This window comes from Macrosteles quadrilineatus, unplaced genomic scaffold (assembly GCF_028750875.1).
Source record: "Macrosteles quadrilineatus isolate MER2022 unplaced genomic scaffold, UCM_ALF_1.0 Scaffold_5__1_contigs__length_97177068, whole genome shotgun sequence".
Taxonomy (NCBI): Eukaryota; Metazoa; Arthropoda; class Insecta; order Hemiptera; family Cicadellidae; genus Macrosteles; species Macrosteles quadrilineatus.
In genome coordinates, this window is record NW_026542598.1 from 20,105,778 (window position 1) to 20,132,763 (window position 26,986).

Below are 26,986 nucleotides of genomic sequence, written 5' to 3' on the forward strand. Positions count from 1 at the left end.
CTTGCTAATGCTTTACAAATACTACTTGCTTCATCTCCTTCATGCACTGCATCTTCCCTGCATTAGACAAAGGTGGTTTTTTTTATTTTACAAAAGTTAAAGATTTTGAAAATAGATCTAAATAAGTGTTTGCTTTTGATGGAATCAAGTAAAAAACTATTGTTCAATTATATTTCAAGCACCCCTCGAGGGAGGGGAAGCCTATGTGAGTTGAGTTTGACACTTAGAAGCATCTCACAATTTTTGATGGTCTAATAATATGTATTGGTTGAATACATTTTGTGTATGAAATGAGAATAGATTATGTACAGGGTGTCCCACGAAGAGGTTTAAACGTTTGATTTTATATTTCTTGCCCATTTATAGACCGAACATTTTGAAACTTTACACAATTTATAAAGTAGGTTTTAAAAAAAATTTTGGGAAAGATTCATCTCCCTAACCCTAGTAGAAACAAAATGGTGGCATATCAAATGTTTTTATTAACTAATTGTATTATATAAATTAATTTATTATTAATTTTTAACTAGTGATGGATAACAGTTTGAATAAATTTGGTCTCTACTTTAGGTTTTCACCAGGCTATGGTATAATTTCCTGATCAAAATCCTATTTCCATAGGATGCAATAATACAAATATTTTACAAAACCAAAAACACTATTTTTAATGTGTTTAAAGTATCATTTTTCAAAATGCCACCATTTTGTTTTAAACAAGATGTAGGGAGCTGAAATTGTGCAAGAATATTTTTAAAACATACTTCATAAATTGTGTAAAGTTTCAAAATGTTCCGAGCACAAATGGGCAAGTAATCTAAAATCAAACGATTAAACCCCTTCGTGGGGCACCCTGTATATATCGGTATATATTGTATTATGTTGTATATATTGTATTATGTTGTATATATTGTATTATGTTGTATATATTGTATTATGTTGTATACACTGTATATTTTATTTATTTATTATAAATGTATTGTCGATTTTTTTTAATTCTTGATATGTCCCAAACCCCAGATGAGGTCACCTTACACCTTGTTGTAAACCACAACGTAAATAATACATTTATTTATCGTTATCACCAATTATCAGTTAAGTATCAAAATCAATTAAGTAAGGGATTTAATAAGTTTAGCTTTTATAGGTTTGAAACATGTTATTTTTAAATTTCTGTACACAATTTAAAAAAGTTATTTAATAAGTGAAAATTACTGAAAGCCTTGTTCAATCTACCTTATTCTGTAACCTGCACAAGAATTGCATTTCAATTAATTGTGTTTTCTGAAGGATAAACACAAAAGTCAAAAAACTAAAACGACTTGTTTTTAAAATTTATTGAGAGATTTGAACTTAAGTTTATTGATAATGAAATGAAATGTTCTCTATGACTTTTATAAAATCGTTCCTTATATAAAATAACCATTACAGTTGGGACATAACAGTTTTTTTCTTATTTAGAGAGTTTAAATTTGTAAAATAGTTTTACCAAATTGTATAGGATGAGAGCGTAAAAAGGATACTAGTGTTCTTTTTTTCAAGTAGCCTATCTTTCTGTATTATATTACATATTAAAATGGATTCTTCCCCAGGGACTTGTGGTCTTAATGAGCATCTATATATCCTGCTGTGTCAAGTAGCTTGTTCCAGGCAGCCTCTGTGCGGCTGACAAGTTAATAGATAAGCTTACATTTCATCTAACTTAGCCAACATTGCCTTCCTGCACACAGGATATTGGTAACCGATTACTCTACCTTTCAGTAGTCTCCTGATAAAGTTTATTATTTATTAGAACTATAGTGAGAAATCCTATTTAGGAGACTGCATGATATAAGGTGCTGAGTTGGAAAATCTTAGATATATTTAACTGGAAGGAAAACGAGAAACTTTGGAATGTTTAGTATAATGGGTTTTTTTATAAGTGATGACTCAACTTAGATCATCAAAAGAGTTTTTGATTTAAAGAATTTTTACAAAAATCCAGGGAAATATTAAATATAGAATAAAAGTAAATAAATATAGGTACCGGTTATGAAAAAAATTTACAACCCCAACTATAGGTTTAGTATTTGTGTGGAGTTACTATATGTGTAATCTAAGAATATTTAATTTAGAACACAATACTTGAAAAGACCCTGTTGAAAAAAATTAACCTACACATTTTACTTTTACAAATGTTACAGGTAGGTTAGTTAAAATAATTTATAAATAAAATACTTTTTGAAAATTCCACGTTTTTTAACACACTAAAAAGTATAAATTATTTTTCTAATTTTTAGTCTTTAATGTGTAAATATATTAAATCTATTTTTTATGGCCTGTTAATACATAACCAAAACCTTATTATCTTAAATCAGATGTTTTATCTTTACTTTGAAATGATTGTCTATATAAATAAAATTAGAGTTTTGTCTGTACATTGCTCAGAATTATATATTTTTAGGTTATTTTTACGTCTTATACATTAAATGAGCAGAAACGAGTCTTATCTCAATTTCTGTCTGTCTGTCTGTCTGTCTTTCCCTTTGTCTGTAACACTCAAGATGGCATTTTACGCTATCTTCTCCTGGAAAACGAGAGTACCTATCAAGATCCAAGTAATTTTAATGTATTCACTGGATTGGCGAGATTGTCTTTAGCCATTAAAATATGGCCTCACTACTTTGTAAATAATATTACGAACGTTCAAAAATGTAGTTTTGTGCGATTTATGTCAAGTTTTCGTCCAATTTTTATTGCATAATCATCTATGAAATAACGAACAGCTGTTCGGATCAAGATTATTTTTCCTAGCTGTCACTGATATGTTTACAAATGTTGTTTACAAATACCGCAACCTTTTTTAATCACGTTTTGAATGTAAATCCCAAGTGATTAAAAACGTTTTTCTTACGTAACGGATTTAATTAATCGAAAGTGCAATAATATAGTGTAATAGTGTAACCGTGTAAATGAAATTAAATAACTAGGCATCATCCAGTTCAGGAACCAGAGATTCTTTGTGTATAAATTGTTCTTGAGTTTTGATAACCAGAAAGAAGACCTTGAATCAGTGTTGTATACGGCTGGGAAACTTTAAATTTAATAATGATCGTCGCCAATGGCTTAGAAATATGGTTTCCACTCATTGACACGGCGCTTCAATGGCGGTTGTGTAAAGTGGTAAGTAAAAAATCACAACTGCAGTGGTTGATTGTAACAGAGGTTTACGGATGATGCTAAACTCGCTTTTCTAATGTGTTATTTTCTGTTCCTACCATTGACTATATATATATATAGTCAATAGTACCTACTCACCGTGTGATGCAATCGCTGGACCATACAGCCATGCTCTTGGGTACGTACGCCTACCCAATTATTCATAACAAACTGTTCGACGACGATCCTTGATACCGGTACTTTTCCCTAGAATACACGGCCTACCTACTTAAGAAATAAAATTACAAACGTCCAAAAACCCAACGTTGTGTGATTTTTGCCACATTTCCTTCTAAGATAGCCTTTACCAATCATTGTTTAGAGAATAGGTACGTAGGGCCTAATCTATTAAATAACAAAAAGTTGTTTGTATGAGGTTTTTTTTTTAAACTGACACCGATAAGTTTACATTAAAAGTTGTTTACAAATAAAGCAATTATTGGGAAATAACTTTGATTGCCGTTTTAAAACGTTTTACGAGAAAATAAAAAACCAAGAGATCAATAACCTCGGGACTTGATTAACTCATATAATTGGTCGGCTGTACTATAGTTCTCAACTGTGAACGTTGGTTTTTGGTACCGGTTCTATTCCTTAGAACCGTTGGTACTGTTGGTAGTAGCAAGAATCATTGTTAAGTACTAACACATCACTGTACTTTACAAATTAGTTATCGTTGGTGTTGCACCTTATTTATTATTACAGGCGTACCCCGGTATTCAATTTAATTGATGTCTTAACTGTACAATTTTTGCTTTTTCTTTCTTGATTCCAAAATGTTAGTTTATGCTAAGAAAACGATAACGCACTTTAGTAAAACATTTATTCAGCTAACCATAATGAATTGTTTAAACGCTTTACGTTGTTTATGTATCAATAGTTCGTGGCCTATTTTGGTAATATTTACTATAAATTACCAATCGTCTATACCAGGGTGGCTGGACCACCCTGGACCAGTCGTCTTCATTTCATATAGTAAGCCGTCATTTCGGGTCATCATAGGTCCAAGCAAATATGCATTGTTATGATGAAATTTGATGACATTAACAAAATATTTTAGATACTAATTTTACAAGTAGGTTATGCTTAAAGCGTAGCAAACCCCCTAATTAAGTTCTGTATTTTTGTGTGTATGTCTGTTAGTAAAGCATTAATGTCCTTATTTCTCAGTGTTTCACGGAAAGGACAAAAGTACCTTTATAATGAAAATGTCAACACGAATAAAGTGTTAAATTGGGAGGTTGAAGTAGTACCTAAAATACTTTTAACCATTGTGGAAGGTAACTTTCAATTATAGGCCTACATTAGGGCTATGCCTCATAGATCTATAAAGCATTTTTTAGTTTAATCATGGGATTTAACATATGGACCAACACGACCCAGGTTACATTTAATTTCGAAGCATTTGTTTTGGCTTGAAACTGTCAGATACTGTATTTGCGAAGGTTTATATACTGTATAATAGTTTTGCCAGCATATCTGAAAAAATGCAAACCAAATTCTGTTCTTAATAAAAAGGTTTCAATAACTGACTACAATAAGATCCCCGTGCGTAGAACGGGCACACAGCTAGTTTTTATATATTTTTTTTTAAATTTTTTTAATATATCGGGAGCAGAACCTGTACCTGAAATCCAGAGACTCCGACTAAAACCCAGATTGCCTCAAGACGTTTTATTATAACCACTTTTTTTTCATTTGTGTTTCATTGGTGGACAGTGCCTTTACAGTCCGACCCGCTAAAACAGTGACAATAAGTGCCTGAGGGGCTAGCCATAGCTGACCTCTACCTATGTTAATGTAATCAATAATGTTATTTTTGTCTTTCTTATATTATACCATAGATAAAACATATGATTATACCTAACCTGTATAGCAATGTAATGCTGATCGGTTAATAAAATCTAAAAAAAAGAACCTGTACCTCTTAACCTCTGCTCTTCTGTCAAATTTAAGTATTTATAGCTGACTTAATTAATTGCTATATTTACATTTCTTTTAAAATGTAAACATGGACAATTTGGAAGCCCATGGGGCGTAGCCCAAGGGAGATATGAAAATTAAATGATATAATATTGCATTGTCATCCATTTGTGAGTTATGTTTCAAGTCTCTAGCTCATCGGGAACTTCGTTTGAAATTGATATCATAAGTCTATACTCTAATACGAGCAATGTTTGCTTGCTTGCAGAAAGATCTCGAAAACGGCTCCGACGATTTTCTTCAAATCTTGTTTGTAATAAAGCAAGCTAATAAAAACACGCCCATGGAGCGTAGCCCAAGGTAAATATGAAAATTAAATGGTATAATATTGCATTGTCATCCATTTGTGAGCTATGTCTCAAGTTTCAAGTCTCTAGCTCATTGGAAAGTTAGTATAAAATTGATCGCAAAATTTGTACCGGACAAGAAAGCGAGCTAATAAAAACGTTTTAAAAAGAAGACAAAGACATTCCTTTTGTGTTTGAGATATTTTGATTTTTTTTTAAGAGGTTGGCGGCCTCTTTTTGCATTTGCCCGTCCACATAGACTACAAATCTGTGCGTGGAACGTATCCAGCAAAGCAAGGGGCGAGCGGCACAGTACAAAGGTGAACTGTACTGATAAAATGTTTGTGGCAGTGACCAAGATCCGAACCCTATCACTGCCTTGGGCCCGAAGTCCGTGACGCTACCAATTGAGCCACCGACTCACCATTAAATTAAATTGCCACAGCTTAGCATATATTTAGCCAGGTAGACCTAATTGTTAAAAGTGTGTAAGATGTCAAGAGTTAAAAAAAAAAATTTTGTCCCAGCTAATTCTACATTTTTTTTCTTAAAATATAATTGCAACAATAATTGATCGACACAAACACACATTCCTATGACACCAGGACCATGTGATACCCTAAAGGGTCTGCGACATAATTGTGCCACTCTCTCTCTCTCTATACTCTGTACCTTGTGGGGGAATTTTTCTCTCCCTTGGGCCCCCAACGAACCTAAAACCATTTTGCGACACTAGGCCGGGCCCATTTATTAAAGCGTTTAATAAACACACTATGGCATAGCTCAACATTGTTAGATAAAATAGATGTCGGTGTAAATGAGTCATCTCAATTCAGCACAAATAGATATTTTTTTGCTAATTAAAATGTAAAAGATTTCAAAGGAAAGAAATATGTTTGTTTCATTTAATAACAAAATTTATTAATCCAGTAACCAGCCATTTGTAACAATTGTCTTAATTTACAGTTATTACAAACTAGACCTACAATACATTTTTACACTGTATAAAATTGATAAATACAGTAAAACAGTCTTAAGTTCTTAAACTTTACATATAGTACAACATTTGTAAGGTATGTTTTGAAGTTCGGCATTGGTACCTTCTATAATTTAGTTCTCTATACTCACAATAAAAACATTCATCATACAAATACTAGTTTTTATTTTTGTTCACAACATTCATTCTTGTTTACTGAAGTAGTTGACTTAAAGAATACCAGATCGATGTGCAAAAATGCACAAAGAGGAAAAACATTGTTCATGATACAAAAGTACAATAAACTAATAAACTATGTATGCTGATCATTGATCGTTTGAAAATAATTGAAAACAACACAAATAAAATCATAATTTTAAATTTGAGAGTTTTCTGATTTAAAAGTAAAGTAACAAAGTAAAATGCCAAATCAGGTATAATTAGTATATAGATTGGAAAGACCTCTTTCAAACTTAAAAATTTTATATATTTAATTTATTATCCATTTTCCAATTCATTAAATTTGATTAAATGCCAATAAAACAAGACTACACTAAAATAATTTCTAATTATAAAAAATAAAGTTAAATAAATTGAATAAAATAATTTTTTATCTGTGTTTGAAGTGTTGAGCATAAAATTAGTTTACAACACTCAAACAATCATAGATAAACGTATGATATTTGTTAACATTAATAAATTATATATTTAATATCAATTAAAAATATAAATATAAACTATCAAATAAAGTTTAACAGTAAAATATCAACTGATATCTTCAACATGAAGAACAAACTATAACATCATTTGTTAACATTGTTAACATCATGTTGTAATATTTGATCTTTGAGGTGGTTGGATGAAATAGGTTTAAATTTATCATTGTGATTTAGAAATTCCTGAGAAATTATTGTGTTGGACTTTGTCCCAGACACCCAGCACTAGTGTCACACACCACTTAAGTGTTTCTGTTCCTAACTTATCTGTGGACAAATAAATAGGGTTTGACAGACTAAAAATAATTTAAGCTTAGATTTTTTCTGGCCAGACTCAAGCTTTAACAGTAAAGACTTTACATTACCAGTTAAGCCAATTACGTCACATTTTTATCTCTATATTTTGCAATACTCAATAGCACTGTTGACAACCGATTTCAAGTTCTTCAATGTCTCTGTTTAGTGTGTAAATTCACTGTTTATGTACAACATTAACAATTGAGCGGTTTGTTCAGTGTTGCTCACAACTCGTCGTGTTTGGGTCCTGAGAACTCTTCGTGAGAGATGAAGCCGTTCTTGTCTTTGTCTTCGTGCTGGAAGATCTCCTCGACGAGTTTGTCATGATCTTCGAGCATCTGTTTGACCTCGTCGGCTGCTTCACTTCCCTCACCTTCGCCTGCAGCGACCATCTGTTTCTTCAGGTACTCGCTTACCTAGAAATAGGTGATTAGATCAGTGATTGATTGTTTAAAACAATGCCGGTAGACCAATGCATAGTCTAAGGCAAAGAGGAGTGAAGGATGAGAGTGTAGAATGAATAAGATTTACTGACAATATTGAGAGGGGTCGACGGTAAAAGGTTGAAATTCTCTTTTAACTTGCATTGGTCCATTGACATGATGGGACTCAAAGGCTTGGATTTCAAACGTATCAAGGGTATCAAGCGTATCAAGGGGTAAGCCAGTCCGGAACAGTCCTAAACTCGGTAGCACTAGGATGCAAACCCACAACGTTGCTGCCTTGGTTTCACATTCTGTCCTACCACTGACTATATACCATAAATATTATGGTATATAGTTAATGGTCCTACCGACTGAGCCACCAATCTACCAGCATACAACAATACTAAGCAAGTTAGTTTGGGATTGATTCAAACCCAGATTTTTTTTTATTTTAGATTTGTGTTAAAGAGATCTTACCTCCTCTCTGCTCAGCATCTTATCCTTGTCGGCGTCGATCTCTTTGAAAACGTTGGTGGTTGGTGCAGAGTCTCCAATGTTGATCAGCTCCACCTCGAATGTCAAAGTGGCTCCTGGCAATCAGAAAAACACTTGACTTTAGCAAACGCTCCAAAAGGTTATACGTGATTACTATATCTTATAGGATACAGAACTGCAAGTTTATGAGTTTTGGAGTTCAAATTTGAGAAATGCATCTTATCACGAAATATAGGTGGTTTGAGTGGAAGTGATTCCATCCCTTCTACCTCAGCCTAACTTTGAACAGCTGATCAGTTGAGGTATACTAAAAAAAGGTGGGGGACCTAGGAAACCTTCCCCTTAAACTGCCTACATTTTGTGATCGGACATGACGAGTACATACAATAAAATCTTCAGGAAAGTTCTAATGGAAACTATGCAGTTTAGTTGCGAACAAAGCTGTGTTGTTACACACAATCCATTGACTATATTATATGCTTGTGTGTTGGAAATGTTTTGCAGGGGAAGGAGTATTGTTCCTAAAGATAAGGGAAAAGCAACCCCTACCAAAAATTCCAATAGAAAATGCTCAGCATATTATTTTTGGCTGTCTAAAAGTGGGGATTCCTTTAAAAACGTTAAATTTATTTCTATAATTTATGTCAAGATTTTGAACCAATAGAAACTACAAACAAAATTACAACCAGGGTAAAAATGAAAAGTAACACAGTTTTATTAATATAAGTAATAAATTTAAGGTTTTTAGATGGTTTGACTGTGTTTTGATGTATTCATTACAAGGTATGGTTGAAATTTATGAACAACCATAAATGATAATTGAAGCAATTACAAAACATATATGCATACAGTAATTTGACATATAGATGCATTTCAAACTCATTAAACTGAGTACAAACATTTTTTTATCTCACAGAATGATTAATCAAGTTATTTCCTCATGCCCAGCCCCCCCTTGCAGCTTGCAGCAAGCATGCTCCTATGCTTTATCACAGTAAAAATGACATTGATTGAGGAAAACCAGATATGTTAAACTTGTAGAGCTGTGCTTGTGACAAGGAAATAACAATGCTTCTGAAGCTGTCAGCTGATGTGATCTGGGCCAGACAATATTGCCAGTGACATCCAGATTGCGACAAACATCAATCTCTCCTTCTCTCAAGGTATATTACTTTGCTGTCAGTCAGTCTTCGGCCTACACTTTTTGGATTTAATTTGCTGGGATATATGCGATAGAGAGTAACAAAATTACAAGTTTTAGTCTGTAGAATGGATTGAATTATTACTCCCTCGTAGAAATGGAAAGCTACAATTTTAAGGTATTTGTTTAAGGTATATTGATTAAGATTTACTATCTAGAATTTTGTAATAACTAACTGATTGATTACAAGGCAAAAATGTGGTTCGGATTCTACCATAAACTGTAGATCCCTTGGTTGCCATTGGCTGTATGGGCTATTAATTAACAGCTGTGTCTAAGGAATATGTCGGCCTTAGTCACTAACAAGACTAAAAGATCAGCCACTCATCCTACACTCATCTCCAGTCATATAATTGGCTTCAAAATACCTACTTTCATATGATCGCCATCTCAAAGAAAAGTAGGTATTAAGTATTTTAAAGTAACAAAATAAAATAATACCGGTAAATAGATTGTTCATATACAGTATATTATGGTTTTTCTGTGGAATTATACAGTAGTTAACGTGCATGTTCCTTAAATGTAACCGTACATTAGACCCACATCAAAAGAACCTTCAATTTAATATTAGGATAAGAAGTCTACTAGCAGTAGATTAAGTCAATGGATCAACTAAAGACGTAGGTAACGTACAAAACCAGAGTGAGCTAATGAGTAATAATAGAGATCGATGGCTAACGTCCACTAATTATTTTTCTTATAACTATGAAAAGTGGTTATGTTAGGAAACTTTTTTTAACACTCTGTTTTAGATGTTTAGTCCATTAGCAGATTAGTAAAGATTTAGAGTGGTTTACAGCAAGGTGCACATTTTAAGGTGTACAACTTAAGTTCCCTATGCGAAGCCGATAGTTAGTGTATTTAAAGTTACCTGATGCCTACTGGTCTCGTGTCAATGTAGCTTCTGAAAATTGAATGAATGAGATAAAAGGGACTGACAAAAATCAGCTGTTTTTTTCATTCTGGATGGTTTTTACTCCAATAATCAAAGACAGCTGGGTCCAGCTTCGAACTATCACAAAGTACTAACTTCACAGGACTGAATCAGCAACCTTGTGATTACCAAGTGCACACTCTACCCTTAGCTCCACCCACCTCCAGGGATGACGGAGCCTGCTCCCCTGTCTCCGTAGGCAAGTTCCGGAGGGATGGTCAGTTTCCTCTTCTCCCCCACACACATGTCCAGGAGTCCCTGGTCCCATCCCTTGATCACCTGACCAACACCCAGCTGGAATGTGAAGGGCTGCTCCCTGTCATGGCTGAAAATAAAAAAGAAACATTACTTACTTTGTATTCGACGATTGATTCCTGGAATTTGGAATTAAAATCTACCGAGGGCTATGAACCCTCGACTTCGATTCCCAGAGATTCATGGTATTATTGCTACTGGATCACAGTGGATGAGTGGAATATTGGAGATGGAGTAAATACCTGCCAATAGCACTCCACATATTATTCTCACAAACTAGTTTTGACACAATAGTGTTGCACTCTCATGCTGTACTACTATACAACTTGGGTATGGGTACTACAACATATTTTTACGTTTGTCATCTTCTACTGAAGAGAAAATATGTAAACACCCTTAAAAATTCAAGTCTAATTTTTTTAAATGGGAATTTTCATAATTCATTATGAGTGTTATTACACCAAAAGAAGATAGAAGCTATCAACATTTATGAGTTTACCAGTTTACTTTCAAATAATAACTTGATTGATTTCCTCAATATGTTTCTGAAAAGCTAAAGTTGCCATTAAAAAGTGTGTGTGAGAATGTGGGATTAAAAGGGCTAAATCGCAGAAGTGTTAATGAACTGAGTCATTAGCAAGTTGATAACAGAGTTTATAGGCAATATTTCTTTAAGGCCATTTATTTGCTTGTCTGATTTTCAATTAACATTTATCTCCAATCCCCTTCTTTAACCCTTGTTGGATGAAGTGAGTTCTATTGCTGATAAAAATAGGGAATTTATTCTTGATTGTTTGTGTAATATTTAAAATTTTTTAATATTTTAAACACAAATTCAAAGTAATACAAATCGATAAAATTCTTGATCGGGAAATTAGTTTTTGTCTCATTACCTTTAAAAATTATGTATGTAACAGTTCTTTCGTGTGCAGCAAAGTGCCACTTCGCCCCCTAGTTACTCAAATAAGTATTGCTATTTAAGATAACCAGCAAAAAAGTTCAATCAAATTTGTCTAGGTAACTGAGAAGTTATAGCGATCTCTTATCTGTAAGTTGCTGGTCCCATCCCAAGGGGTGTCTGATGTTTTAAATCCATAAGCTATTTCTTGTTGGGATATATAGATATATAGATTGATTATAATATTCAAGCAAAAGTTGAGAATCCAGCACATAAAATAGCAACAAGACCAGAATTTTTAATGCTCAATAAAAAATGTAAATGCAAAAATTAACAGCTTAAACCAAAAGAAATGCATTGTAATTAATAGATTTTTCACAAAGATTATCAGTCCACACTTTTGAGTTAGGGTAACCAATTTCTCCTAATATTTCATGTCAGGGCTGCCAACTTGTTAGCAAGACAGACTCCTCAGAACTCAGAAGCCATGTTTGGACTGCTACATTATTTAAAGACCTCTTCCACATTTAAGGGCTCCTTCGGCTCTTTGCAGCAAAGTGAGGCTTTCTTGTATTCCGTTTGATAGTTAATTCTTAAGTTAACTCTTTGGACAGATAACCATGCAAGGTGAAACTCACCACTTTTGTGTTTAGGCTACCTTTTGACATCGATTAAATTGTTTGTTTTTGAGTTAAATATATTATTGTTATCAAACAAATAACATATTACCCCTAATAGATACAATCACAAATACATGTTTAAAGGAAAACAAATCGACGGAAAAGTGATGTCATTAATTTGTCTTTATTGTGAAGACTAATCAAAAGTTGTTGTAATTTTTTATCTAAACACAAAAGTTTGTTTAATTTATTTGAAAAATTTTTCAGTAGATTATTGACAACTACCTACATAATTGATAAATATTGCAATTTGAAGCTAGGTACTGTATATTAGAACGGATTTGAGAATATAGCAGCATATGCTACATAATCAAACACCAACCGATTTATTGATAAAAACCAAACATTAAAAAATTGTCATAAAAACTAAAAGTCTGTTTTAATTGTCAAATTCCATGAATTTAGCTGGCCACAGATATTTGAACCTACTAGTGTAAAGTAATAAAATACAAGAATGGTCCAATAATGGGAGGGTCTGAGAAGTATGCCAGGCCTCTGTCTCTCTGATAACAGTGTGACTGATAAGACTAGAGATAACATTTATGACAGGCCATGTTGGGTTCGAAACTTTGGTTCATGACACAAGTAAAATAATGCTTTGAAAATTTGTGTAGGACATAAAAATAATGTTTTTAAATTTGTGTGGGACATTAAGGTTATCTTAGCTGTAATGAGTTTTAAAGTTGGATTTGACGATATTAGTATAATTATGTAATTTTTGTGGCATTTTGTGGAGGAACTAACTTCACAGAAATACTGCTAGTTCAAGAGACCAGATTATTTTAATTTTCTAGAACGGTATATGTATAGCCCTAGGAGGTTTGAACCGGGTTACATTAATACTACAGTATGTGTAATCAAATTGTTAGTGATTTGCGGGTTTTGAATCTAAGCCTTCAGGATAGAAGTGCACACTCTAATCGGTATACCAGCTGTTATACTAGGTATTTTTTTGTACAAGAACCTACTTAAAGTAAAAAATAAATACGAAAGGTTTCAGTTGCAGAGAATTTCGCCTTTGGTAAAAACTGTTAGAGCAAAACTGAGCTAAGAAGTTGCACAAAGTATCCAAGATGGGAAAGTTGGAACCGCTTGGAATGCAATAGTTGCTCGTAAGCCAGTTACATCGATTGTCACAAAGTTCGAGTCTACCAGCTCCAAGCTTGTAGGATTTATTACTTAACTTTTTTTAATTATTTTTCCAAATGATTAATTTCATAACTTTCGACCAAGACTGCGTGAACACAAGGTAAACAATTAGTGGATAAGTCGAGTTGTCGAGTTAAGTAATTAGAGGTTATGTACAGTAAAATGGATCATGAGCTGTTTAATATGTACCTACGTTTTAATTGTGACGTTAATATCTTACGTTGTGCAATTTTATAGCTATTAGTTCAGTATAGTAAATGTTTTTTTTTTTTTATACCTCTGAGGCAACATTTTATATTAAAAAGTCCAGACTATGATGTGGTCAGTGGTAATACAACGGTACGTCCTGGGAAAATGTAATGAAGAGTATGTTGCTAACGTAGTTTATTTCTTTTGCAGTTTTTTGCTCCCTTATTTGTGGACCAATTTCAACGTTTAAGGTGTCAAAAGATTTATCTCAATATGTAGTTTTGCAATAAGGTTTTAGAAATTTAAAATTATTAATCTTAAGGGCGTGAGACCCACTCAAATGTCGGGGTTTCCCCATAAGAAATACATAGAACAAATTTAAAAACAAAAAACAGCTGTTTATAAAAAGATACTCATTAGCTTTTTGGGAGTAAAGATTAATGTTTGTAACATTCAAGGTTAAGACCAAGTTAAACAGTTTATCAGTTTTATTGGAAGAACAGAAAATGCCTCAAGTTCAAATTGAAAACGGGAGGAGGAGACAATTAATAGATATCTATGCGTATGAGGAGAGTAGAAAAAGATATGCCTGGTCTAACAGATACCCATCCAGATACACATTCCCTTGGTGAGATGAATAATATTTGCCAGTTCTGCTATGCAACTTACTTTAGAAGTGAAAATATATACGAAGCACATATTGTTTTCACGGTGGTAAAGTTAACTTGCCTAATGTCAGATCAAATCAATGCATGCAAGAAATGTTTACTTCTGATACTGCCAGATCGAGATATTTCAAAACATTTAGTAGAAACTATAATAATGCCTTGACTATGATAAGTTAAAGTAGTAAGATTATACCAAATCTTGGCAGACCTTATGTTTTTATTGTAAATTTTTGTATTACTCGCTCTACTTCAATTGAGCAAAAACGCAAATGGATTGTTTAACCAACTTTCAATGGGGTTACTGATTTAGCATATTCAAAGCAGATTATGGCTGTCCAGTTGGTAACCTAGAGTTTGTGGGTAAAAAATGGAGCACATAAAATGGTTGATATTACCCCACTTTTCAGGATTCTCTACGGAGAAAAATTCGTTTGATTAGGGGGATGCCTCAAATCAAAGAAATAAAATGACCCAACTTAAATTACTTAACACAGGTTATCAGCAAGGCAAAAGTTTTCTTCAATCTTCAATGCTGTAGGTAATAACTTTGTTGCAACATGTTAACTCGAATTGAAGCAGCACGTTTAGCATTCATTATAAGTTATCAGTTAAAGCCGAGAGGAGAAATAATGTAGGTGTAGGTGAGTCTTGACGACGCAAATAGAGGTATTTAAATAAACAACTCTAAGATGTAACTAGAATTACTCGAATTTATGCATAACGTTTTCCTCGGTGTTATATTTCATGCTATGCGGCTCATTGAGCCGCACGGGTTCTCTAGTGTTACAATAATCTACATCAAACTATATTCACGGTATTTGCCAATACTAATACTGCTTTATTACCACATGTTCGGGTTACTGATAAAAGTACTGTACAAAAGAATCCATTGTCTGTGATTCTATCAAGTAGGCCTACCTAATCGTATATACAGAGGTTAGGGTTTTTACGACGGTGACGCGTCAGGGTGCGTTATAAGGCGTAGACAAGTGAACAAGATAGTAAAACGAACACAAATAATGTTATATCAGGGACACGGAGTAGGTAGCAGAAGTCCTTTAGTAAAGGATGAGTCTCTGACATGTGCGTGGAGTTAACATTTGAGTAATGTAAGCGAGGGTGTCCTACACAAATACCCAAAACTGTCACCGAATGAAATACAGCCCATGCGATAGTTATCCGATATAGATAAAGTTCACCTTGCCTAAAATATCTCATCTATATTGTTTTAGATATAACCTTTGACTATTTGATATTGTATTAATAGTCAATGATTTAACATACAGCCGGTTGGCCTTGTACAACAAATTCCGTTGTTAACACATAGATTTTGGTGATTGGCGGGATTCTAATCCGGACTCTATGCCAGAAACCCCGAGCTCTAATCCTTGGAATAGCCGGATCCCCAAGACATGTTTTTACAATTCACGTATATCGGAGGCAAGGAAAAGTGTCTTGTAAGAGTTGTATAAAAACTTCACACACATTCGTTTAAGATACCATTCTTACCTAAGAAACCTTAAGAACAAAGGTAAGGGGTGTAGGTGGTGAGTCACTAAACCTACAGAAGCAAAGAATGTAAAAACGTTTTCCTTTTACCGATTCATTTGGAGTGAACCTGAGGATATTTTCATAATAGTGCAACTCAACATGATTAGTAAAATTAACTGCTATACGCGTGTTCATGATATTATTGATATCCTTCTCGAATATTAGGAATTATTGCTGGAAACCACTTATAACGTAATTCTATTCAAAGTTCGAAACCCAAGGACGGATTTCAGCTGCTTTTCCTTACAATAGACGTTAGATGTAGGGCTGTTGTCTTGGGTTTACTACCTAATTGTAGTAATATTTCAAATTGATATTTTTAACTAGACTATATTGCAACGAGTTTTTTTGTTTATTTATTCATTATTTTTACTTTTTTTACCAGGGTATTATTTATCGATGTTATAGAGATTGAAAATTGTGCTTTTGAGAAAGTCATTGACTATTTGGATACTGAAGTCAAAAATTGGATTGTATTAATAGGAAAAGGTATTATCATTGACTACTGGATGTTTTACACTGTTCAAAAGTAAGAACAATTAATTTAATTTTAGTCCAACATTAATTTTTTCTAGAGATAGACTGCAAGCAGAAATGAGAGAAGGACCTCAATGGTTTGGTTTCTTCTTTAATTGTCTACACGAATCGTTCTGATAATGTGCATTGAAGATTATTTTACATCCATACATATAGGATGTATGTTAGGCTATACATAGGTAAAACAAGGTTCGGTTTATCGAATGATCTTGTGATTGGATTACTATTAACCACTATGGGTTGGACTTTCCAACCCTACGAAATTTACACAATGAGTTACTTATAACTTATTTTGCGGACTAAAATTGCAGCTGAAGTGTTCTTTGACGTTTGAGACACTTGGCACTATTTTGGACGTTTCGTAAAAAACTGTAATATATATTTTAAAGACACAGGCATAAATTTCCCCACTTTACAATGTTTTTATTTATTGTCCAAGTTTTCATTAGAAAAAAATGCAGGTAACAGTATTAAAAACTTTAAGTCTATCTAATTAATCATTGCGTGATCTTAACAGATAAAAATATCCATAGTTGGTATAAAAACCCTCACTCTAGAGACACTGCTTTAGTAACAATGATTTGGTCTCTACGTCATTATTTGTTTGGGCCGCAGTATTATATTAACCTTCCTAGAATCACTTGTTGTACCATCAACAGACAAATACCCATATTCCGGACCAGAGAAGTCTCGTCACTCAAACAGACTTATCATTTAGGTCACAATGATCAAGTTTCTCGCAGAATTGTTATCTGGACCGCAGTCTCTCGAGTATCTCTCAACCATCCTCGGATTCCATCATGTTACTGTCGATCTTAATCTGTACCAGAGAAGACTTGACTTTACAACTCAAATAAAACTTGCCATTTACATCACAATGATCAAGTTAATTTCTACATTGTTGTTTTAGTTTGTAGTATCTTACTAATCATCCCCGGATTCCATTTTGCATCATTGAAAGTCAATATTTCCCGCCGCATTTAGTTATGAACCAGAGAAGACATATTATATACGTCACAATGAGCAAATGGGTGTACATTGTTTTGCGGTTGGTTAACAGTATCTCACCAACCATCATCGGGTCCCGTTTCGTTAAATAATCCCTATTTTCGGGATAACTATCCCAAAAAAGACTCATTATTTACCTTACAACGACCAAATTCGCCCCTACATTGTTGTCTAATTGGACCGTAGGGTCTTACTCTGTATACAATTCGGTCACCCCTAGCCTCCTATGGCCACCCCAAGCAACTGAGCAGTGAGTAGTCGCGGTCGTGAGCGACTCGAGTGGCCGCGCATAAGCCTCCTCCAAATCATCTCATTTCCCGTTTTCCAACATTGACTGAAACATTCATATAGTATTCGGGATAAACCTCCCAGATAAGATTCACTTCTTACGTCACAATAATCCAGTTCTCTACATTCTCGGATCCTATTTTGTAGCATCCAGAAGAAACATTTCCCAATTCCCATATTCGGGATAATTATCCCAGAGAAGACTGGTACTCATAACTTGCGTCACAATGATCGAGTTCGGCTCCATTCTTGTCTGGTCAGACAGGATATGATGTCCCACGACGAGATCAACTTAACCTGCATCCGGTGTCACTTTCTCCACTTTCACCACACGATTACGACCTCAACCTCCACGACGTGTTTCTGCATTCCGACCTTCACCGAGTATTTTCACTTTTTAGGAATGCTTTAATTTCCCGACTTGACCTTTGGCGATGGATAGTCTGCGTGCGTGAGCTGAAGACGCCCGGAGTCAACTTGCTCATGAACGCTTCTCATTTTTGCATTAGTTTGTTAAAAATGTCAATTTCTTCCTCAGTACAGTAATGCATTTTGTTAGTAGCATTCTGAACTTGCATAATAGTTTTAGATACAAAATCAACCCAAACTTTGTATGTGTTTATTTTTCTTCCGTCATCATTCCAATTTGCATATTGGGATGGAAACTCTATTATTACGAAATGCTAACCGAAATATTCAGGTTGTTGCTGAAAGTACCTGTAATCATCACTTAAGAAATATTGAGGGAATTTTCCGTCACGATAAAAAACAAATTTAAACAAAGTCGTTTTTACAAATTTATATGAATAATGTTCGTAATTATGTCTTGCAATAACACAAACTCACCATCCCCGTAAGCGAACTTAAAACTAAGTATGCCTACCTACCTGTAACTATCTATTGAGTTATTAAAATAACGAATTTTAAGGCTTATCAGGTTAGTAAAATAGTTACCTAAGCGTTTAGCATTTAGCATTTAGTGTAAAATTACTTAAGAAATAAACGACAATGAAACGTTAAGTGTAATCTGTAATCAGTGACAAGTTTCGACTTATCTTAATCTTCATCAGTAAATACATTCTAAAGACAAAATATTGGGCGTTTAGTGCAACAAATTCACTACTGTAACATATTTTCGAATAAATATCACCATTAAGATTCTACCTCCATGATTGTAGGCTATTTACAAAAGGGACAAAATTAAATGGTCATTAATATTGTATTGAATTAAAACATAGTTCTCAACGATTCTCTTCTATCTTTCACTTCAAACTTACTAGGTGCTGTGTTAAAATATATTGAATTTATTATTTTTTTTATTTATTAACTTTATTTATTAAAAATTTACAGTTTCTATTTATCTCTTGAGCTTAAAGTTAACGCCTTTCGACATGAAGTATAAAGCCCCCCATACACTATCCAACATGTTGGACGGACATGTCGGGATCCGACGTCTTGTCGAACATATTGGACAGTGTGTGGGTACTGGGTTCCGACCCGACATGCTCGACGGATATGTCAGGTCGGATGCTCGGTCCGGTAGCACCACCCGACTCGAGCCGTCCGCCTGTGAGTGTCATGTTGGACCGTGTGGTGGGAAACCGTCGAACTGCTCGCCCGCCTAGCCACAGTTTCCAGTAAAATTGTATTTAGCGAGTTGTGCGTGATGTGATAACCGTCCCATTTTTCCATAATGTCATTTAATAATAATGAACAGTTCTGGTCAGAATTTATTTAACTCTACAGAGACCAGAAGGCGTTGTGGGCTGTCAAAAGTAAACTATATTGCAACAAACATGCACATAGGGGCACGATATCCTGATGGAAAAGTGTAAGGAACTGTATCCAAAATGTGTGATTTAAAGTTCGTTAAAAATAAAATTGAAAATTTAAGAGCCTAGTTCCATAGGCTCTAAAAATCCCTAAAATCATCGCTAAAAAATCCCCCTGAAACAGCTAACAGTCGTCTCAAAATCCATCTCAGAACTAATATTTCACCTGACTTGTTGGGTAACATGCTCGATAGTGTGTGGGAAACACCCGACATAAGTCAGGTTGGATGATGGGTCCGTCGTCAGGTCAGGTTGTCAGGTCGGGTGGCATGTTCGATAGTGTGGGGGGCTTAACAACCGAGAAGAAGGCGATGTTGAAGTAAAACTACAGTATTCTGTGAAAAGAGCAGGGGTCGAAAAGTCAATTCTGCCTCCTTTGATGAACTACAATTTTCGTCAAAATGCAAAAAATTCTCTAAGCTTACTGCGAGTAATTTACGAGAGGAAATTTCGTATATATGTTACCTTTAATGCGTTAACTGAGCAAAACTGTTTTGTAATATAATCAAACCAATGTTACCAATTTTTAGTGTTTAAGCTATTTTACTCATGTTGTAAAGAAGGTCTTGAATTGAAACTCTCAAAGACAGTGGTTTTGCTTTTAAGTCAGTCAGTTTAGTTCGATTATTTATTTTCCAGTACCTATCGTACAAAGCTGAATCATTACTCTATGAGTAGTAAAACAATAGATGCATTTTCATGTAGGTATTGTAAAGATAGGCTATACGATGTCTTTACAAAGGAACGTAACAACATTGACTGTATAGTCAATGGTAACAACTACATTGAACAACTAATTAACGTTAATGTGAATTTCTTTAATTTCGATGTTTGTATTTCGTCATGATTGCCAAAAGAGATTTCATACGTCATTGGGAATCCAGAAGTGTTCTCTCCGGTCGAGTGTTACGTAAGTCAAAGTGGTTGTGACTTCACAAGCGGAGAAATCAGGTCTCTGATTTGGAGGTCTCTCAGACCACAGTCAGTCCTTCCTCAACAAATCACCGGACCCCGAGAACTACTACAACTACTCTTATATTATAGTCGACTTAAAAATTGAGTTCTAAAATTCATATTTTATGTATATTTTATATTTTATGTATATTCATATTGAATGTATGGTTTTTGACCGGAACTTAACTTGCAGTATCCATCGTCAAGCTGTGGTTTTGACGAGTTTGGACGCATTGACTACATCCATAGTCAATGCTACTACATTGTAGGTATGTTGTTTGGGTTTTTTTTTAATTAATGTAAAAGTAAGAGAGATGAGTAAGCCATGTTAACAAGAATAACCAGAAAGCAAAGTTTATATAGGCTTTTGTTAATAACATTGAAATAAAAAGACTGGTAGAAATTACGAGTATATAAACGGAAATAACTTAAAATGTGTACATCCTCCTATGCATTTATGAAAACTGTCTTATATATACTTCAATGTTGGAATTGCAATAAGTTGATAGAATATCTTCTATACATTATTAAAAATATATGTACGATGCTTTCAAACGTATCCTTCAACTAGTCGACATGGGTTTCACACAGTATTACTTTGTATTGCAGATTGTTATGCAAGTCAAAATTTATTCCTAATGCTCAATCGTTCGTCAATAAACCTAATCAAATAATTCCTATTTTATTTTTATAAGCAATACAGACAAGTTTCCAATATCATTTTTATTGTTAGAATTAGGCTGATTATAAGATAATCCGGAAATCAAGTTTCATTTTCGGCTGTTGATATAGCCTATGTTGGATGTGAACTTGGAATAGTTTTTTGAGCTAATAACGTACTTAAAACAAAAATTATTCAGTTATTGAATAATTGACCTTACTTCATATTTTTACACCAAGTTTTATTCGCAGCAAAAAATGTAAAACAGCAAAATATAAAGTCGAGTAAAAGTTGGGTATGTTTCCACTTTTTCAACTAACCAACCCTGAGGTCTCTAAAAATCAACCAAGCCCCGCCCAACGCAAAACTCATTTTCGAATGCTACTCTACGGATGTATGTAATTATTATAAATGCTCTGAAATATTTCAAAAGATTCAAACTATAAAGCGTTATAAGAATTATAAGTCAAAATTAGGCTAAAAATAAACCAAGGTTAATTATACTCTTTTGTATATTAGTATGCAAAACAATTTTAACTTGTAATATTTCAGGTTTGGGAGAAAAATATTTGATTTTAATATTTGTATCTTGTCATTTTTCTGTCTTACCCTAAACAAATCGAGTGACATATTTATCCTCTTATACTAAATCACATACCAACACCAGAGCAGGCTTTAAATGTGTACAATAGGATGAGAATTTTATTCGAAGTATCCAATCCAAAGCCAAGGATAATATTTCATATTAAAATTCATTTCAATTTGCGTTAACACTTTTACCATACGTTATTATATTGATTTTAATGTATACAGTACTTGTTATAGGTATTACTTACGACACAAGTTTTGACAGATCCAGGAAACGATTTCTTACCTGCAAAAATAAAAATAAAATATTAGTGATAACGTTTTACAACAAGATCCTTTTATTCTAAACTTGTTATTTTTCAATTACATTAAATCTAAATAACAGAAGCTAACAAATTATACGACACATAACAGTAGTGCTCAGATTTTCAAACGTATATCTTTCAAAATGAGCATTGAAAAAATAATAAAATAGGATAGTAGGCTATTACCAGCTGTTCTAGATAATCAAAAATGCATCAAGAACCTAACAAGATCACCAGTAATTTTGTTACATACACACAGAGAATCTATAGAACAACAACGAACCTGCCCTATATTAACCACGGAATTGTTATACAGAAACTTAAACATGACTATTCTATAGAAACTACATAACAAAGCAGCATAGCTCAATTTTTAATGTATAATATCATAAACAATATTGTGGTACGTCATGTACAGTACTGTGTTTATAATGGATTACCTGTTCAATTATACCTGAGCCCTAATTTATATTAAAAATATAATAAACGTCGTATAAACCGTTAAATAAATTATTCACATAAGTTATACTAATTAGTAGCAAATTAAAAGAACTATGGTCCATGTACGATTTTGTGTTATCAATACACTGATATATTTTTAACGTAAAATTTTATTGTAACTATTCAAATGTTTCTCTAAAGCAAAAAAAGTTGTAGAAAATTAAAAGACAATAGTTTATTATTATTATTAGGCCTATATAAGGTCAAACTATTAAAAAAGTGTTGTAAGTGTATTTACATTTTTTTTTGCATGTACAATACTAAAACAATCGTTTTACCAGGGTTAAACGTTTATTTATAAATGTTATAAATAGTTTAAAATTCTGCAAAACCTCGGTTAATTTATCATTGTAAATTTAAATTTTTCCACAACGCAGATATCCAGTTTTGTTCCACCGGACGCAAAACAATGGCGAGACGAGGGGCTTGTTTATTATTTAACTTATTGTTATTTTGGAGGGCTGTTGTGGTAATCTTGCCTCCAGTTCATTCTTCTTCTTCCCTGACACACGAACTGGGTCAGAAATTTGTCATTGTTATGTTGGCAGCATTCGTCTTACTTATTTTGTTACCTTGTGTTCTGTTTCTACGTGATTGGAATCGTATACTGAAAAGTTAGTTGAAACGAAAGAAGTTGGATTGAGTTTTGAAAATAGTCTGCTTTTAAAATTGGCCATTTAAATAATTATATTTTCAGGTAGTATTAACAATATTATTATAACAAAACTGTAGGAGTTATATATTCCATAATATGTATCAAATTGTGTGTTGTGATCTGATATTCCAGGGTGGGGTAACTTTATAATTTTATGTTGAAACAGTTTAACGTTGAGTTGTTTACCAACCCACAAAAATTAAACAAGGAATAAAAACGCGGTAGAAATTTATGTTGTGACATAGAAAATTCCCATCACATAGGAAACCTATAGTTCTTTTCGTTCCCTAGGTGTTAGCCCTACAAAAGGTAGCTCCGTACCGCGAATTTATCACGTTATCACCAGCATTATCACGAAGTGAACTATCATTGGTGAGTGGCGGGATTGAATCCGGATCTTCTAGACTGAAGTCACTACTAAATCAGCCACGCTGCATTTTAAGTAAAAAGAAAAAAATCCAAATAACGTAAATAAATAACTATTTCATATCAAATTGGCACACCACCAAAGCAAAAGCATATTACTTGATTTGACATCCAGACTAAGTCAGAACTTCGTCAATTATTAGTCGGAATGGAAATTCATATTTCCGTTAGAGATTTCCCTTTAACTGGCTGGAGGCCACGACAATGTGAGTGAGAGAGAGCGCAGACACCCGCGGCCACTCCACAATGAGTGCAAGTGAGAGCGACATATGCTGCTTTAATTTACAATGTCACATGACGCGAAAGTTGGTCTTGTTACATGTTGTAGGACACATGGTAATTAAAAAATACCCCCGCAGCAAACCTGCATACTGAGCGAATTTCCATTTACCTAGTTGGATTTTCACTAAAATACACCTTTAAAATGTTTACATTAATTTCCTATTTTAATAACATTAATTTGAGTGAGTAGTTTGGCTGCAACAGGGAAGGCAATGAAGTGTTTTTTTTATTGAATTATTAATATTAATAGCTATCTATAGTATGAGATAAAACAATTTGTCAAGTTTTATCAACATGTGTTCTAACGGTTCTAACTAAGCAAACTACATCAGTTTATTTTTTCTCCATAAGAATAACATGGAAGTTTTAAATAATCAGTTTTTAGTAATTGCGTTTTGTATGCAAAAAAAATAGCTTAGAAAGAAAATGCAAAATTTCATGTTTGGGGGTATAAATTCCAAAGGATACACATCAAAACTAAAAAACTAAATCTATTCTGGGTCTTTGTCTTAGGATGCAATCTACGGTAATAGCTTTCCTCTAAAAAGAAAATTCGCCAACATTTAAATTAAAGTAGGGTGTTTATAATGGTTTAAATACCTGCATTCACTAATCCAAAAAGCTGCTTGTGGCAACTATATTTTCAATTCACAGGGAACCATCTTCAGGCCGTACAAATATACCTACTTAGATAACGTTTATCATTGGGTGATAATTTTGAAGTAGCTTAAGTTGTAATTAATACATTTTATCAGTATAGTATATTGTTTTCATTTTATTTTAACTTAATATGAATGGATTTAGTTGTTTGGTACTTTAAAACTTGATGGAAGATGTTTAACATATACAACTCAGCACACTAGTGTTAGTGTACGGCATAGCTTTGAAAACCACTGCGAAAAGTCCGAAAATTTGTTGTAATTCGGAATTGGTCTATATCTCGTAGGAATTATGTTCAAACAAGACATAAATTTAATTATTGTATCATAGTGGTAAGTATAGGCTTTGACTAGACTTCTAATCTCATCGTTGTTTAATGTTGGTGACGTTTGAGTGCACAAATGTCAATTAAATGTTTTCCCCTTGTTCTAGAGTGGACTTTAGGGGCTGTGCTTTACCGTTTGGTAACATAACATAGGACAAGCAATTATTTACAAATAGATCGTGTGTTAAAATGATTGTTTTAATTGATTAAATGACGAGAAATAAGTGGTAAAAGCAACAAAATACCCTGTGTAAACTACGGAACTAAAATTTTCTTCAGCTGATTAGCTGATCAGCAAAGAAGAGAAACAAAGGTGTATGATTAGTCTGCATTCTAATACTGTCCAAACTAGCTGATCTGTGGTCGAAACGTGTTCTTAATACGAGAAACAGTATATAAAAATCTCCAAAGTACCACGTTAAAGCCAGGTCTCATATCGATGTGCCATAGGATCGTTTTAATGGCTTAATCCCACCGTACTACAACCACCTCCCCCCCCCCCATCACATTGCCACAACAGCTGGTCAGGGAATTGGGGTTATCCTTTGACGGTCCGAGCTATCAAAGCTTCATAAATAGTTAATTCAAAGCAGAAAATATATTCATAGGTGGATTTAATGTGTAATAGGTGAACAAATTTATTTAAAAATTATGAAATAATATTTATGGTATTTTGATTTGGGGTGCGAATTATATATGTTTATGCAATGGGTGTTTCCTGTTTCTATATTTTGAAAACTCTCTCGTTCGTTTAAGGCAAAAGGTTCCTCAAGGATATTAGAGTTGTTAAATAAAGAACTGTGATAGATACACTATTCAACTTTGTTGTTTAACAAAGGATATATGAGGCAAAATACTCTTTTAACTTTTTTTAAAATTAGAGTTTTAATTTAATGTATTTTTAGAGAGATTTCTATTAAACATTTTTCCATATGTACTTAATTTTAGTCTATGAGTTATCATAAAAATGCTTTAACAGAGAACTGTATGCTACAGTTATATACAATTTTGTACAGAAAAGGATCATAGAGTGAGGTGTAGTATTTATTATAGGCCTTTAATTAAAGTAATGAAGTATCATAATAACCAAACCAATGTTTTACAAAAGTCACACAAGGATCCTCGTCCACACTATTTAATTAGTACGGACTATAACGTTGCACTTACTAAAATATAGCAAGATTAGATTAATAAGACTCCTTAAATTAGTTTTAAAAAAGGTGAGACATTTGATGAAATATTGGTTTTGGACATTATAAGTCTAGATTATAATCTAGGACATTACGAAATAACCTTAATCAGAAATAAGTGCTATCATTTTAAAATAAGTTGTATGGTTTGTGTTGATCGAGCAAATTGCTAGTACGCAAATATAACCAAATTTACCTACATTTACGTTAGTACTGTTCCAAACTGTCCACAAACCAATAATATAAACACGATTTGACATATTTACCAGAAATAAAGGTTTAGGATGAATAAACATAATAATAACATTGGACTTTGTTTAATAAATTACAATCCTCCATGTGTGTCAGCGTACAGGTTTTCTTATGTGTTTAGGAAATCTTATCTTATCTTATCTTATTAATATTATACATGTGAAAGTTTGTGTGTTTGTTTGTTTGTTTGTTTGTTTGTTTGAAGGTCAATCACGCATAAACCACTGGATGGATTGGGCTGAAATTTGGCATGACGATAGCTCACATTCCCGATTAACATATAGGCATATTCTTATCTCAAAAATCCCTTCGGGCTCCGCCCCAGTGGCACTGTAGTTCCCCATGTTGACCTTATGAGTATTCATTAAAGGGAATTAAAGAATTTAGTCAGCTGTTTCTACTAAAAAAGTTGGTTCTATGATATACAAAAGCATTAAAAAGCTATAAGATATACCAACAGGGTGCAGCACTATATATTTTTTTGCATTTATGTAAACAGCTAATTTGAACTAAGCAGCAACAAACAACTGTGATACGCAATGAGAACTGTCAAAGTAGGATTGTTTACTTATGTTTATCTTTTTAATGTCATGAATAATTTGTGATTTTTAAAATTTGTAATA

The 26,986-nt window shown here is 33.4% G+C and overlaps 1 protein-coding gene across 1 annotated transcript in view; it reads right to left on the bottom strand.

Annotated features, from left to right (window-relative positions):
* Window positions 1–6,360: 6,360 nt before the first annotated feature.
* Window positions 6,361–26,986, bottom strand: part of LOC128995255 (uncharacterized) — a 30,102-nt gene continuing 9,476 nt past the window's right edge. Inside the window, exons 2-4 of the mRNA XM_054420210.1 lie at window positions 10,671–10,834; window positions 8,357–8,469; window positions 6,361–7,870 (exon numbers count right to left, since the gene is read on the bottom strand). Of these exons, the coding sequence (XP_054276185.1) occupies window positions 7,679–7,870; window positions 8,357–8,469; window positions 10,671–10,834 (469 nt within the window). The 3' untranslated portion in view covers window positions 6,361–7,678. The remainder of the gene's footprint in view (window positions 7,871–8,356; window positions 8,470–10,670; window positions 10,835–26,986) is intronic.